The 17,695-nt window shown below is 47.4% G+C and overlaps 1 protein-coding gene across 1 annotated transcript in view; it reads right to left on the bottom strand.

Annotated features, from left to right (window-relative positions):
- The window catches only part of LOC123772040 (zygotic gap protein knirps-like), a gene marked incomplete in the record, with an annotated part of 198,958 nt that overhangs the window by 2,695 nt on the left and 178,568 nt on the right, over positions 1-17,695 (bottom strand). Inside the window, 1 exon segment of the mRNA XM_045764898.2 lies at positions 1,647-1,798. Within this exon segment, the coding sequence (XP_045620854.2) occupies positions 1,647-1,798 (152 nt within the window).

The raw sequence follows: 17,695 nt of genomic DNA, 5'->3' as shown, positions 1-17,695 counted from the left end.
ATCAACAACAACAGCCCCAGTAATCACAAACAATTACAGTCACAATTGCAAACAATTAGTCCTCAATACAGACGAGAACTAAATGAATTAGTTTCTATCAACGTCTCAATGATAGCAATGATAGAAATGATAGCACCTTCAACACTAGAGCCTTATCTTACTACACTAACTCTTACACACTTATCTTACTACACTAACTCTCACACACTTATCTTACTACACTAACTCTTAAACACTTATCTTACTACACTAATTCTTATACACTTATGACAGCAGAGGAGAGGGGGCGTCCCCCACCCCCCGTCCCAAGCTCATGACAGCAGAGGAGGGGGCGGCGTCCCCCCCTAGCTAATGACAGCGGAAGTCGAGTACTCTACAGACGAGGACCACAAAACACATATAACCTTCACACTCAGCTCACCTGTGTCAAGTCCTGGATGGGTAATCACCAGACCGCTTAGCTTGCACTTGCTCCACTTAATGTCTACACTCCAGCCGTTGATAAAATAAAGCCCTTGGCGATCCTGTGGGTCTAAATAGGCGTGAAAAAAAAGCAGTTATCTGTTTTGGTCGTGAATAACCCGTCGTATTTTGACGTATACTTTCCCCTATGGCCCCAAAAATCGTCGTACTAGAAAATGGCAGCGGCTGGCGAAAGTGACGTACTGTCCCGTTTTCTGTTTTGGGTCCTCTGGCAGGTTAGGATAAGGTCACTTTAGTACGTCACTTTGTTAAGTATCTCAGTTTGTTGTGGTCTTACTGAGGTGACCACAGTGGCCTCAGTAAGACCAAAACAAGACCAGGGACCCACCTGGAGCCGGACTTGGACATGCCCTAGGGACCATAAAGACCTCAGCAAGACCAACACACGACCAAGGACCCACCTGGAGCCGGACTTGGACATGCCCTAGGGACCATAAAGACCACAGCAAGACCAACACAAGACCACGGGACCCACCTGGAGTCCTAGGGACCATAAAGACCTCAACAAGACCAAAACAAGACCAGGGACCCACCTGGAGCCGGACTTGGACATGCCCTAGGGACCATAAAGACCTCAACAAGACCAACACAAGACCAGGGACCCACCTGGAGCCGGACTTGGACATGCCCTAGGGACCATAAAGACCTCAGCAAGACCAACACAAGACCAGGGACCCACCTGGAGCCGGACTTGGACATGCCCTAGGGGACCATAAAGACCTCAGCAAGACCAACACAAGAAAAAGGACCCATCTGGAGCCGGACTTAAACATGCCCTAGGGACCATAAAGACCTCAGCAAGACCAACACAAGACCAGGGACCCACCTGGAGCCGGACTTGGACATGCCCTAGGGACCATAAAGACCTCAACAAGACCAACACAAGATCAGGGACCCACCTGGAGCCGGACTTGGACATGCCCTAGGGACCATAAAGACCTCAACAAGACCAACACAAGATCAGGGACCCACCTGGAGCCGGACTTGGACATGCCCTAGGGACCATAAAGACCTCAGCAAGACCAACACAAGACCAGGGGACCCACCTGGAGCCCTAGGGACCATAAAGACCTCAGCAAGACCAACACAAGACCAGGGGACCCACCTGGAGCCCTAGGGACCATAAAGACCTCAGCAAGACCAACACAAGACCAGGGACCCACCTGGAGCCGGACTTGGACATGCCCACCACCAGACACTTCCGGAGGCGACAGGCTTTACAGGAAGTTCTGTTCTTCTTGTTGATGACGCAACGGCCGCCGTTCTTGCAGTCCCCGAGCGACGACACGTTGTTGTACGTCCGCCCGAAGAACGACTGTGGGAGAGAGACAGGTGTTACTGGGGTGACGTACTGGGGAGACAGGAAGGTGTTACTGGAGTGACGTACTGGGGGAGAGAGGCAGGTGTTACTGGGGAGATGTACTGGGGGAGAGTGGCAGGTGTTACTGGGGAGAGAGGCAGGTGTTACTGGGGTGACGTACTGGGGGAGAGAGGCAGGTGTTACTGGGGAGACGTACTGTGGGAGAGAGGAAGGTCTTACTGGGGTAACGCACTGGGGAGATGTACTGGGGAGAGAGACAGGTGTTACTGGGGTGACGTACTGGGGAGAGTGGCAGGTGTTACTGGGGGAGACGTACTGGGGGAGAGAGGCAGGTGTTACTGGGGTGACGTACTGGGGAGAGAGGAAGGTGTTACTGGGATGACGTACTGGGGAGATGTACTGGGGGAGAGAGGCAGGTGTTACTGGGGTAACGCACTGGGGGAGAGAGGCAGGTGTTACTGGGGTGACGTACTGGGGAGATGTACTGGGGGAGAGAGACAGGTGTTACTGGAGTGACGTACTGGGGGAGAGAGGCAGGTGTTACTGGGGTGACGTACTGGGGGAGAGTGGCAGGTATTACTGGGGAGACGTACTGGGGAGAGAGGAAGGTGTTACTGGGGAGACGTACTGAGGAGAGAGGCAGGTGTTACTGGGGAGAGGGGCAGGTGTTACTGGGGTGACGTACTGGGGAGAGGCACTGGGGAGAGAGGCAGGTGTTACTGGGGAGACGCACTGGGGGAGAAAGGCAGGTGTTACTGGGGAGAGGGGCAGGTGTTACTGGGGTGACGTACTGGAGAGAGGCAGGTGTTACTGGGGTGACGTACTGGGGAGAGAGGCAGGTGTTACTGGGGTGACGTACTGGGGAGAGGCACTGGGGAGAGAGGCAGGTGTTACTGGGGTGACGTACTGGGGAGAGAGGCAGGTGTTACTGGGGAGAGAGAGGCAGGTGTTACTGGGGAGACGTACTGGGGGAGAGAGGCAGGTGTTACTGGGGAGAGGCACTGGGGAGAGTGGCAGGTGTTACTGGGGTGACGTACTGGGGAGAGAGACAGGTGTTACTGGGGTGACGTACTGGGGAGAGAGGCAGGTGTTACTGGGGAGACGCACTGGGGGAGAGAGGCAGGTGTTACTGGGGAGAGAGGCAGGTGTTACTGGGGTGACGTACTGGGGAGAGGCACTGGGGAGAGAGGCAGGTGTTACTGGGGTGACGTACTGGGGAGAGAGGCAGGTGTTACTGGGGAGAGAGGCAGGTGTTACTGGGGAGAGAGGCAGGTGTTACTGGGGTGACGTACTGGGGAGAGAGGCAGGTGTTACTGGGGTGACGTACTGGGGAGAGAGGCAGGTGTTACTGGGGTGACGTACTGGGGAGAGAGGCAGGTGTTACTGGGGTGACGTACTGGGGAGAGAGGCAGGTGTTACTGGGGTGACGTACTGGGGAGAGAGGCAGGTGTTACTGGGGTGACGTACTGGGGAGAGAGGCAGGTGTTACTGGGGTGACGTACTGGGTAGAGAGGCAGGTGTTACTGGGGTGACGTACTGGGGAGAGGCACTGGGGAGAGAGGCAGGTGTTACTGGGGTGACGTACTGGGGAGAGAGGCAGGTGTTACTGGGGTGACGTACTGGGGAGAGAGGCAGGTGTTACTGGGGAGACGCACTGGGGAGAGAGGCAGGTGTTACTGGGGAGACGTACTGGGGGAGAGAGGCAGGTGTTACTGGGGTGACGTACTGGGGAGAGAGGCAGGTGTTACTGGGGTGACGTACTGGGGAGAGAGGCAGGTGTTACTGGGGAGACGTACTGGGGGAGAGAGGCAGGTGTTACTGGGGAGACGTACTGGGGAGAGAGGCAGGTGTTACTAGGGAGACGTACTGGGGGAGAGAGGCAGGTGTTACTGGGGTGACGTACTGGGGAGAGAGGCAGGTGTTACTGCAGTGACGTACTGGGGGAGAGTGGCAGGTGTTACTGGGGAGATGTACTGGGGGGGGAGGAGTGTCACTGGGGGAACATATTACCGGCTAATCAGTGTTGTTGTTGTAGGGTGATTGTTTGATAAATCTACGGTAGAGTAGATCTACCCTAGACACTCTACGGTAGAGTGTCTACTTTAGAAGGAATATATCTACTTGGGTAGAGAGGCAGCATAGCAAACAGTCTACTAGGGAGAAGGGGTATATATATATATATATATATATATATATATATATATATATATATATATATATATATATATATATATATATAATTTCACTATTTCTGAAAACGCTAAACGTTTAAGACTGTCATATAAATAATCTGCGTTAGTGCTGTTATCTGCGTTATCAAGTACTTCATTGTTATCTTATTATTTGCTATTTACGAGGTCGTCTTAGAGGAGGGTCATTGTTAACTAATTGTATCTCCGGTTTAATGGCTTGTTTAACAGTGCTTGGAATCCGGATAATATTCCCATCCGGCTTCAACTTTCACCACTTGGATACATTAATACAATAGTTTCTTGTTGCTAGCTGTTGTTGTTCTTGTTTCAGATTTAGCTACTCAGGACTAGGTGTCCATGTAGCACGGGCTATGGCGAGCCCGTAAATTTGTACTGCTAGTGTTCAGCGCAGCCCCACTGTACATTCTGATATGTGAGCAATTCAACTGTGTATGTCTCTAGAGGCTTACATGTATATCCCGTCAGAAAGTTGTACAGCGAGGCAGCGGTATACATATACTGAGGCTCACACACTCTGTTGTTGCCAATACATATACATGTTTGTGGCTCTGGTGCCCTTTCATCTCGTGTCTTGCCAATATATTACAAACATCTCGTGTCTTGCCAATACATTACAAACATCTCGTGTCTTGCCAATACATTACAAACATCTCGTGTCTTGCCAATATATTACAAACATCTCGTGTCTTGCCAATACATTACAAACATCTCGTGTCTTGCCAATGCATTACAAACATCTCGTGTCTTGCCAATATATTACAAACATCTCGTGTCTTGCCAATATATTACAAACATCTCGTGTCTTGCCAATACATTACAAAACCCCTTCCTTCCACCCAAAGAAAACTCAAAACACTTACATGTGGCGTATGTAACACTTACAACTTATAACACACTGACGTCATTACTTACAGAAACACTTTCGTCATTACTTAAGAGACACTTACGTATTACTTACAAAACACAGCCCACTATATTGATAATAATTATGTATAATGATCGTTTTTAATTAATATATTATTTAAGTATTATTCTTATAGATATACAGGAGAGATAACGATTATAGTTAAGCAAATATAATTATAGAGAACAGGAATATATATGAGTAAATAGAATTATAGAGAACGGGAATAAAGATAACATAGATATTCCTTACAGATAATTTTATATATATATATATATATATATATATATATATATATATATATATATATATATATATATATATATATATTGTGACGATAATCTCCTTCAAGAGATTGAGCCTGCTCTTCCCTCCATAATTACGTCTTCACAATTATATAAAAAGACTATGGAAGAAATGTCCAACAACGACAACAACACCAGCAAGGCTTGCCAGGGTGAGCAAAAACGTATGCAGCCAGCCACCTGTTCGGACCCAAATCACCAAACTACATGTTGATCGCTGCCGGCTGCGCTGATTGGTCGCCGGTCTGGCTGCACCTGCACTCGCCCCCCATACTACCTGATGTCTGGGGCCGCCCCAACATCAGTCCTCAGAATGTTCAGTGCTTTCGTGGCCATCACACCTCCCAGCTAGACTCTAGCGTGTACTGAGAGAGGTGGTGGCTTTAAGCCAATATTCCAGCACCTCCCACTTAACTCTTGTTGCACTTCTTGTTATTTTGCCTTAACGTAACTTTTCATTGTGTCATTTAATTATTCTTATTATTTTGATTCATTGATTTTATTATAAGAATTTGTTTGTGCATTTTATTCATGTTTTGATTTATTTAACGTAATTAAAATTTCATTGTTAAAGTTTTACTTGTGTTTTGTGTGTCTTCTCCTTACCTTACCACAGACGAAGTTCCAGTTTTTTCTATTTTTTTTTATAACTATGTGACGAGGCCATACCCCTAGCCTTAAACAGCCGAACACCAACGCGTTACCGTCACAAGTTATATGGGGGCCTGTCCTAGGAGCTTCACTCAGGTACTGGTGACAAGTGGTAATTTATGGTAAGCGTATTTAACTTTGTTAACGTAGCTTTACTATTTTTCATTCAATTTCATTTTTTATAAGGTGCGGTGTATTGTGCATTACGAGAGTAACATATAGTGAAGGTGAGACAACTTTGGATTACGTGGTGACTGTAGGCCTCAGTCATACTCTTAATTGGTCATCTCTCCCTCCTTGTTATTACTCGTGTTTACCATCTATGTCCCTTGAATATTTCTCATTCTGACAGATCATCATATTGGTACCCTGGTACTGTGGTCTGCCCCGGGTCAAGAGTACCCAATCTTCTGCAATCTGACTGTAGGAGGACAAAGAGGGCCATAGTTCCTCTAGCTCGAACTTTAGTTGCTGAATTGGGACCTCAGCAGCAGTTCTCGTCACAAGTTGACACCTCGCACCCCTACACGTCAGTCAGAGATGATGATACATACAACGGTAGGGAATTAGCTTATTTTTTCAGAGCACAAAAGTTCGCTAATTCTGTAAGTATCATATTAAATTCAGTAGGAAAAACTTGCTTTATGTCCTATAGAGACTTGGCAAGGTATGCCTACATCCTTGGACTACCAATTTTACTTTTGAAGCATTTAACTGTTTCATTTGTTTTCGAAACTCTGTTTCATTTGTTAGTAGGATTTTCTTGCCCTTATTCTCTTACATGAGTACCGGGTACAAGATTTCCTGCGCCCTTGATTTAATTTAATCATTTAATATCTTTCACTTAACGTTAATTGTTAAAGATCACACAGGATAGGTACCAGTTGCCACGTTGTCCTGTTTCTGACATTTCATTATTGAATATTCGTGTACCTTTATTTGCTAATTTCACCATGTTTCGTCTCCAAACTTTCCGTGCAAATCCAGCAGGTGAAATAGGGACTTTAAGTCGTGCCAAGAGGACTGAACTACAAACTCTTGCACATGAGTATCAACTAGAAGTTCCCTACCAAGCCAACAAAAATGACCTACACAACCTGTTGCTGGATTACTATTTAGAGCAAGGTAAGATAGACTCTGAAACTCATGAAACTTACTATATTGCAGATAAAACTGATTTGGCAACGCTGAAACTCAAACTAGAGCTGGCCAAGATTGAACGTGAGCAGCAAAGGGAAGCCCGTGAACAGCAAAGGGAAGCAGCTGACATACGAAGGGAAGAAATCACCCTCAGAGAACGTGAAGCTGCTTTGAGGAGAGAAGAACACGAACGCGAGGTCGCATTACTCCGTGAACGTGAACGAGTACAGCTTGAAACACTCCAGGAGCGGGAACGCTTACAGCTTGAAACCAAACAACGCGAGTTGGAAATACAACGCGAACATGACAAGCAACAAGCGACTCTGGCTCTAGAGTGTCGTCAACGTGAAATCGCCTTGGAAACTTCACACTTCACTCAACGCCAACAAGCTACTGCCAATCTTCCCGTCAGTTTTAATATATCACATGCAAGTAAGTTAATGCCATCCTTTGTAGAAGCAGAAGTTGATGTGTTCTTTACCACCTTTGAAACCCTTGCTAATCAACTCAGTTGGCCTGTCGACCAATGGGCCACACTTCTCAGAGTCCATCTTACAGGTAGAGCTGCAGTCACACTCAGTACTTTGGCGTCTGAGAATGACTACTACACTCTGAAACAAGCAGTGTTGGACGCCTACCTCCTCTCTACTGAAAGTTATAGAAGGAAATTCCGTGACCACCTGAAGGCAAGTACCACTACCTTCCTCGAGTTTGCTAACACGAAACGGAGGTATTTCATGAAATGGCTGGAAGCAGCACATGTCTCTACTTTTACAGAACTCGTCAACCTGATGCTTGTTGAAGAATTCTTGAGACGTGTGCCGCCTCCTGTCCGCCTCTACTTAGCAGATAAAGAAGAAACCGACTACCTGAAGTGTGCTAAGTCGGCTGACACTTACAGCCTCATCCACCAGCTGACACCTGAACCATCCTCCAGTAAGAAGTCGTGGTACAGTTACGAGAAGGTGAGCCCCGATCAAGCTGGTTCACAACTGTACTGCAAGTATTGTAGACTCTATGGACATACCATAGACAAGTGTGGTAAGTCTCAATACAAGGGAACCACTGACCAACAACGACCCAAACCAACTCCTCCTAAGTCCGGTAAGCCTGTGATGAATGTTGGTGTTGATGTTAATGATCTTTCTCTTTTCAGTAACCACCTGTATACTGGAACTGTCTCTGCCAACGGTTCAAATCCGGAGGGACGTTTCAAATTGAAGATCTTGAGGGACACAGCGGCTCTACAATCGATCATCTTGAAGTCGGCTGTGCCCAACTTAGTCTACACCGGGGAAACAGTCTTCATCACTGACCTCACTGCTACCACTCCATACCCTCTCGCCAGAGTCCACCTGGATTGTCCCTACGTGAACGGGGAAGTCCAAGTCGCCGTCAGGGAAAAGCCTTTTCCCATGCCTGGAGTGCAACTTCTCCTAGGCAACGACTTGGCAGAAGACCTGCAACCGACCAACCTGATCGTCATGGACAAACCCCAGGTGTGTAACTCTGTGCCAATAAATCCTATTCTTGAGTATGTTCCAGCAGAGGTTCAAGAGAGTGATGAAGTTTCTCCTCCGGTTCTCGTGACCACCCGTGCACAAGCCGCACGTCCACAGCCAGCTGACTCTACTGCTACCGCTGTCCCTCAAGACCCTCAGAAACTCCCCCCGCATCTGACCAAGTTGGAGTTCCGTAAGTTGCAGAGGGAAGATCTTACTTTAACACCATTGTTTTTCCAGGCTGAGACTCTACCCGACAGTATTCCTGGGTTCTTCCTAGAGAACGACTTGCTCTACCGCAGATATAGACCCAGTAAACTGAAGGAGGAGGACGATTGGGCCAACATCGAACAACTTGTGATTCCCACCAGCCTGCGGCCCACTATTCTACACCTGGCCCACGGAGCATTCTCCCACTACGGCTTCAACAAGACTTACCATGGGATTCGCCAAGACTACTACTGGCCAGGTATGGTAAATAACGTCAAACAGTACGTAAAACAGTGTCATACATGTCAGATGGCAGGCAAACCGAACGTCTCCATTCCCAGAGCACCACTGATTCCCATACAGGTGCCTGCGGAACCTTTCCACAGACTCATAATAGACTGTGTTGGTCCTTTACCTCGGACCAGTTCAGGTAACGCCTACATCCTAACCATCCTGTGTCCTACCACCAGATTTCCCATAGCAGTTCCAGTGAAGAACATCACGGCTGCTACGGTTATCAAACATCTATTGAAGATCTTCACTCAATACGGATTTCCCAGGGAGATTCAAAGTGACTGTGGCACCAACTTCACCAGTGATCTCTTCAAAAGGACACTGGAGGAGTTTAACATCAAACAGGTATTGTCCAGCCCCTATCATCCTGCTTCACAGGGTTCTCTTGAACGTAGTCATCAGACCATCAAAGCACTCTTGAAAAAGTTTTGTAGTGAAACCTCGAAGGATTGGGATAAGCAGATTGACCTAATAATGTGTATTTTCAGAAGTCTCCCCAATGAGTCCCTAGGAGTATCTCCTTATGAGATGCTCTACGGCCGTAAGTGCCGTACTCCCCTTAAGGCTTTCAAAGACTCTCTCAGAGATGCCACCTTCAGTGAGCATCAGAATGTGCCCCAGTTTCTTCAAAACCTTCAGCACATTCTAGAGAGAGTCCACCGCTTTGCCCATGATAATCTATTGAAAGCCCAGGTGAGAATGAAGACTCATTACGACCAGACCAGCAAAGTAAGAAAATTCAAGCCGGGAGACTTCGTCCTTGCCTATTTTCCTATCCCAGGTTCACCTTTACAAAACAAATTTTCAGGACCCTACTGCGTCAAAGAGTGCAGAAACAACAACACATACGTCATAGAGACTCCAGATAGGCGGCGGAAGACCCAGCTGTGCCACGTCAACCTCCTGAAGCAATATAATGGTACTCCTCCCACTGTCTTGACTAACTATTCCACATTCACAGAACCCTACATCCACAGTGAGACCTTCCCAGCTTCTCCTCCCGAAAGCACTGACAAGGAGTCAGCGCTTTCTAATTCCGAAATCCTTAATGATCTTCCCAAATACTTTCAGGATAATCATAGTGCACCTCTCGTCAAGATCTTCAGAGAACATCAAGAGTTGTTCCGAGATGATCCCCAAGAGTGTAATGTTACCCAGCACGACATCCAACTGCTCCCCGACACCCGGCCGATTCGTCAACCCTTCTACCGAATCAGCCCGAGCAAGAAGGAAGTCATGCGTGCTGAGGTGCAATACCTCTTGGATCATGGACTGGCTACACCTTGTGAGTCCCCCTGGGCCTCGCCCTGTATCTTGGTGCCCAAACCCCAAGGTAAGGTGCGGTTGTGCACTGACTATCGTAAACTGAACTCTGTCACTGTCAAGGATGCTTACCCCTTGCCAAGGATAGATGACATCCTTGATGCCATTGGTAGTGCCCAGTACTTGTCCCAAGTGGACTTGCTTAAGGGGTACTATCAAGTGTGTCTAACGGAGCGCGCTAAAGAGATATCTGCCTTCATCACTCCTTTTGGACTTTTCAGATATGAACGCCTTCCTTTCGGATTATGTAATGCCCCGGCCACCTTTCAAAGAGCTGTCAACCGTGTCATCCAGGGCTTGGATAACACATACGCCTACCTGGACGATATCGTCGTAGCCTCCAACTCCTGGAGTGAACATCTGCTCCAGCTGCGACGTCTGTTCTCCAAGCTCCTGACAGCCGGCCTCACCATCAACCTGGGCAAGTCCACTTTCGCGAAAGGTAAAGTGCGTTATCTGGGTCATGTTATTGGGAGTGGCAGCATAGCTCCGTTAGACTCACACACTCAAGCCATCCTACAGTATCCACAGCCTACCACCAGGAAGCAGCTCCTGCGCTTCCTTGGTCTTGCCTCTTACTACCGTAGGTTTGTGAGGAATTTCAGTACAGTCGCCACACCTCTAATTCTATTAACCAGTCCCAAGCAACGGTATAATTGGACCATACAGCAAACCGTTGCTTTTGAACAACTCAAATTCCTCCTCTGTTCTAACCCCATTCTCGCCTCTCCAGATATCACCAAGCCTTTCGTCCTTCATGTCGACGCCAGTGGTACCGGCGTTGGTGGTGTCCTGATGCAACAACGAGGCGAGGAGGTTCTACCTGTCAGCTACTACAGCTACAAACTGAAACCACACCAGAGGAACTACAGCACTATTGAAAAGGAGCTACTATCCATCGTCCTGAACCTCCAACACTTCGCTCCGTACCTACAAGGCGCCAGGTCTACCACCATCTTCTCAGACCACAACCCTCTCCGCTTCCTACATCAAGCCCAATTCACCAACCAGCGTCTTCTACGATGGGCTCTGTATTTACAAGACTTCAACCTGGAGATCCGCTATATCAAGGGTTCTGACAACACCATAGCCGATGCCCTCTCCAGAGTTTATGAAGTAGAAGCGACTCCATCCATTACTCCACCACATAACGACGTACTTCTTCCAGAACCGCAGGCTTCGGGGGAGAGTTGTGACGATAATCTCCTTCAAGAGATTGAGCCTGCTCTTCCCTCCATAATTACGTCTTCACAATTATATAAAAAGACTATGGAAGAAATGTCCAACAACGACAACAACACCAGCAAGGCTTGCCAGGGTGAGCAAAAACGTATGCAGCCAGCCACCTGTTCGGACCCAAATCACCAAACTACATGTTGATCGCTGCCGGCTGCGCTGATTGGTCGCCGGTCTGGCTGCACCTGCACTCGCCCCCCATACTACCTGATGTCTGGGGCCGCCCCAACATCAGTCCTCAGAATGTTCAGTGCTTTCGTGGCCATCACACCTCCCAGCTAGACTCTAGCGTGTACTGAGAGAGGTGGTGGCTTTAAGCCAATATTCCAGCACCTCCCACTTAACTCTTGTTGCACTTCTTGTTATTTTGCCTTAACGTAACTTTTCATTGTGTCATTTAATTATTCTTATTATTTTGATTCATTGATTTTATTATAAGAATTTGTTTGTGCATTTTATTCATGTTTTGATTTATTTAACGTAATTAAAATTTCATTGTTAAAGTTTTACTTGTGTTTTGTGTGTCTTCTCCTTACCTTACCACAGACGAAGTTCCAGTTTTTTCTATTTTTTTTATAACTATGTGACGAGGCCATACCCCTAGCCTTAAACAGCCGAACACCAACGCGTTACCGTCACAATATATATATATATATATATATATATATATATATATATATATATATATATATATATATATATATATATATATATATATATATATGCAGAAGGCCTATTGGCCCATACCTCTTCTTCCAACTTCTATGTTGGTTCGGGGTCTTGAAGTGGGTAGAATATAGTTGTGCATTAATTGGCTGTTGATTGCTGGTGTTGACTTTTTGATGTGTAGTGCCTCGCAGACGTCGAGCCGCCTGCTATTGCTGTATCTATCGATGATTTCTGTGTTGTTTGTTAAGATTTCTCTGGTGATGGTCTGGTCGTGGGAAGAGATTATATGTTCCTTGATGGAGCCCTGTTGCTTATGCATTGTTAATCACCTGGAAAGAGACGTTGTTGTCTTGCCTATATACTGAGTTCTTTGAGGCTTACAGTTCCCAAGTGGGCATTTAAAGGCATAGACGACATTGATTTCCTTCAAGGCTTTCTGCTTTGTGTCTGGAGAGTTTTTCATGAGTAGGCTGGCCGTTTTCTTGGTTTTATAGTAAACTGTCACTTGTATTTACTGATTTTTGTCTGTAGGGATAACGTTCCTATCAACAATGTCTTTCAGGACCCTTTCCTCCGTTTTATGAGCCGTCGAAAAGAAGTTCCTGTAAAATAGTCTAATTGGGGGTACAAGTGTTGTGTTGGTTGACTCTTCAGAGGTTGCATGGCGTTTCACCTTTCTTTTTTATGATGTCTTCAACAAAATATTGTTAGAGAAGCCGTTGTTGACTAGGACCTGCCTTACGCTACAGAGTTCTTCATCGACTTGCTTCCATCCTGAGCTGTGGCTGAGAGCCCGGTCGACTTAAGCGTTGACAACACTCCTTTTGTACCTGTCTAGGCAGTCACTATTGGCATCGAGGCACATTCCTATGTTTGTTTCCTTAGTGTAGACTGCAGTGTGGAAACCTCCGCTCCTTTCCGTGACTGTTACATCTAGAAAGGGCAGCTTCCCATCATTCTCCATCTCGTAAGTGAAACTCAACACAGAATTCCACTCAAATGCCTCCTTCAGCTCCTGCAGATGTCTGACATCAGGTACCTGTGTAAAAATGTCGTCAACATACCTGCAGTATATGGCCGGTTTCAAGTTCATGTCGACTAAGACTTTTTGCTCGATAGTACCCATGTAGAAGTTTGCAAACAGGACACCTAGGGGAGAACCCATGGCGACCCCATCTACTTGCTTATACATGTGCCCATCCGGGCTCAAGAAGGGTGCCTCTTTAGTACAGGCTTGGAGTAGTTTCCTTAGAATGTTTTCTGGTATGTCAAGAGGAGTGCAAGCCAGATCACAATACACTCTGTCCGCTATCATCCTGATTGTTTCATCCACCGGTACGTTGGTAAACAATGATTCTACATCCAATGAGGCTCTTATCCCCGTAGCCCTTGCTCCCCGCAGTAAGTCGACAAATTTCTTTGGAGACTTCAGGCTGAAAGCACAAGGTACATAAGGTGTCAGCAAGCCATTGAGTCAAATAACCAGTCTGTACGTGGGTGTGGGTATCTGGCTGATGATTGGCCGAAGTGGGTTTCCAGGCTTGTGGGTCGTGACATTTCCATACGCATACCCAGGTTTGCATTCCCCAATAACCTTTGGTAGGTGGAGTCCAGATTTCTTGACGTTCACAGTTCCGATCAATCTGTTTACCTTCGTGTTCAATTCGGCTGTAGTGTCCTTCATTACCCTATGGAACTTAGTTTGGTCAGAGAGTATGAGGTTCATTTTTGCCAGATATTCGTCTTTTTTAAGAATAACGTATACTGGCATACTGTCCCCCGAGCTCAAAGCGGCAGCTAGGAGCCTTCGCAAGAACAAGGAGATAGTCGTCAGGAGAGGTGACAAGTCGCCAATATACGTCATTCTTAAAAATAATATATTCACTAGCCACTGAAAACCACCCCATCAGAACAATGGCCGTTCAGGTCATAAAAACCCATCATATCACCCACAAGGTCGTTCAAGGGACTTGTGATGAAGAAACGTAACGACCCATCAACCTGTCCACCTTAAGTCCCTCGAGAAAATGAAGAAAAACATCGCTCAAGAAACCAGAGTTACGTCCAATATATATATATATATATATATATATATATATATATATATATATATATATATATATATATATATATATATATATATATATATATATATATATATATTTCCAGTTACGGGCCTACAGAACCGAGCACTGTGTTCGACTGTTGAAGGTGTTCTGTTGAACAGTAGTGACGGTGAGTCCGGTGTTCTGTTGAATAGTGACGGTGAGTCAGGTGTTCTGTTGAACAGTAATGACGGTGAGTCAGGTGTTCTGTTGAACAGTAGTGACGGTGAGTCTGGTGTTCTGTTGAACAGTAATGACGGTGAGTCAGGTGTTCTGTGTGAACAGTAGTGACGGTGAGTCTAGAGCTCTGTTGAACAGTAGTGACGGTGAGTCTGGTGTTCTGCTGGACAGTAATGACGGTGAGTCTGGTGTTCTGTTGAACAGTAGTGACGGTGTGTCTGGTGCTCTGTTGAACAGTAGTGAGGGTGAGTCTGGTGTTCTGTTGAACAGTAGGGACGGTGAGTCTAGAGCTCTGTTGAACAGTAATGACGGTGAGTCTGGTGTTCTGTTGAACAGTAGTGACGGTGAGTCCGGTGCTCTGTTGAACAGTAGTGACGGTGAGTTCGGTGCTCTGTTGAACAGTAGTGACGGTGAGTCTAGAGCTCTGTTGAACAGTAGTGACGGTGAATCTAGAGCTCTGTTGAACAGTAGTGACGGTGAGTCCGGTGCTCTGTTGAACAGTAGTGACGGTGAGTCCGGTGCTCTGTTGAACAGTAGTGACGGTGAGTCCGGTGCTCTGTTGAACAGTAGTGACGGTGAGTCCGGTGCTCTGTTGAACAGTAGTGACGGTGAGTCCGGTGCTCTGTTGAACAGTAGTGACGGTGAGTCCGGTGCTCTGTTGAACAGTAGTGACGGTGAGTCCGGTGCTCTGTTGAACAGTAGTGACGGTGAGTCAGGTGCCCTGTTGAACAGTAGTGACGGTGAGTCTGGTGCCCTGTTGAACAGTAATGACGGTGAGGCTGGTGTTCTGTTGAACAGTAGTGACGGTGAGTCAGGTGCCCTGTTGAACAGTAGTGACGGTGAGTCCGGTGCTCTGTTGAACAGTAGTGACGGTGAGTCCGGTGCTCTGTTGAACAGTAGTGACGGTGAGTCCGGTGCTCTGTTGAACAGTAGTGACGGTGAGTCCGGTGCTCTGTTGAACAGTAGTGACGGTGAGTCTGGTCTGTTGAACAGTAGTGACGGTGAGTCCGGTGCTCTGTTGAACAGTAGTGACGGTGAGTCCGGTGCTCTGTTGAACAGTAGTGACGGTGAGTCCGGTGCTCTGTTGAACAGTAGTGACGGTGAGTCAGGTGCCCTGTTGAACAGTAGTGACAGTGAGTCTGGTGCTCTGTTGAACAGTAGTGACGGTGAGTCAGGTGCCCTGTTGAACAGTAGTGACGGTGAGTCCGGTGCTCTGTTGAACAGTAGTGACGGTGAGTCAGGTGCCCTGTTGAACAGTAGTGACAGTGAGTCTGGTGCTCTGTTGAACAGTAGTGACGGTGAGTCAGGTGCCCTGTTGAACAGTAGTGACGGTGAGTCTGGTGCCCTGTTGAACAGCAATGACGGTGAGTCTGGTGCCCTGTTGAACAGCAATGACGGTGAGTCTGGTGCCCTGTTGAACAGCAATGACGGTGAACAGATGACGGTATTGACAGGCACAGGAAGGGAGAAAACCCAGAGCGTTGAAGGGAGAAAATAACACAGCAGAAGATGGTCATGTCTACCCAAGTCGCAAGCAGTGCCAGCAGCAGCAGGAACAGCAGGAGCAGCAGCAGCAGGAACAGCAACAGCAGCAGCACCCAGAACAGCAGTAGCAACAGCAGCAGCAGGAGCAGGAACCACAGCAGAAGCAGCAGCAGGAGCGGGAACAGCAACAACAGCAGCAGGAACAGCAGCAGGAACAGCAGCAGCAGGAGCAGGAACCGCAGCTGGAGCAGGAACAGCAGCAGCAGGAACAGCAACAGCAGCAGGAACAGCAACAATATACACCCAGACTTCAAGGCTCCCTACAAGGCTGCTATCTCACAAAGACAGTGAGATATCACTCGATATCTCACTCTCTGACTTCGATATCACTCTCGTCTTAATTTATCTGCTAAAGTCTTAACAGAAAACAATGATGCATTCTAATTCCGAGTTGTATAATACAACTGTATGTTGAATTCAAAATAGCTCAACAAGACGTATTTTAGTAACTTCAATATTTGTGGAATTCAAAACTTTAAACACCTTAGTCAGGGATCGTAACTTAATGTTTTATCATTTTTTTTATAGAATGTTAACAAATTCTAGTATTTGGTTGAGACTGACGGGTGAGTGACGGCTGTAAGCTTACGGGTGTGTGACGGCTCTAAGATGACAGGTGTGTGACGGGCTTTAAGATGACGGGTGTGTGACGGCTGTAACATTACGGGTGTGTGACGGCTCTAAGATGACAGGTGTGTGACGGGCTTTAAGATGACGGGTGTGTTACGGCTGTAAGATGACGGCTCTAAGATGACGGGTGAGTGACGGCTCTAAGATGACGGGTGAGTGACGGCTCTAAGATGACGGGTGAGTGACGGCTCTAAGATGACAGGTGTGTGACGGCTCTAAGATGACGGGTGTGTGACGGCTCTAAGATGACGGGTGTGTGACGGCTCTAAGATGACGGGTGTGTGACGGCTCTAAGATGACGGGTGTGTGACGGCTCTAAGATGACGGGTGTGTGACGGCTCTAAGATGACGGGTGTGTGACGGCTCTAAGATGACGGGTGTGTGACGGCTCTAAGATGACGGGTGAGTGACGGCTCTAAGATGACAGGTGTGTGACGGCTCTAAGATGACGGGTGTGTGACGGCTCTAAGATGACGGGTGTGTGACGGCTCTAAGATGACGGGTGAGTGACGGCTCTAAGATGACGGGTGTGTGACGGCTCTAAGATGACGGGTGTGTGACGGCTCTAAGATGACGGGTGTGTGACGGCTCTAAGATGACGGGTGTGTGACGGCTCTAAGATGACGGGTGAGTGACGGCTCTAAGATGACGGGTGTGTGACGGCTCTAAGATGACGGGTGAGTGTGACGCCTCTAAGATGACGGGCTTTAAGATGACGGGTGTGTGACGGCTCTAAGATGACGGGTGTGTGACGGCTCTAAGATGACGGGTGAGTGACGGCTCTAAGATGACGGGTGTGTGACGGCTCTAAGATGACGGGTGTGTGACGGCTCTAAAATGACGGGCTCTGAGAGAGAGAGAGAGAGAGAGAGAGAGAGAGAGAGAGAGAGAGAGAGAGAGAGAGAGAGAGAGAGAGAGAGAGAGAGAGAGAGAGAGAGAGACAGAGAGAGAGAGAGAGAGACAGAGAGAGAGAGATCATATTAA

Source organism: Procambarus clarkii, chromosome 38, assembly GCF_040958095.1.
Source record: "Procambarus clarkii isolate CNS0578487 chromosome 38, FALCON_Pclarkii_2.0, whole genome shotgun sequence".
Classification (NCBI taxonomy): domain Eukaryota; kingdom Metazoa; phylum Arthropoda; class Malacostraca; order Decapoda; family Cambaridae; genus Procambarus; species Procambarus clarkii.
This window is presented reverse-complemented; position numbering and strand designations above follow the sequence as displayed.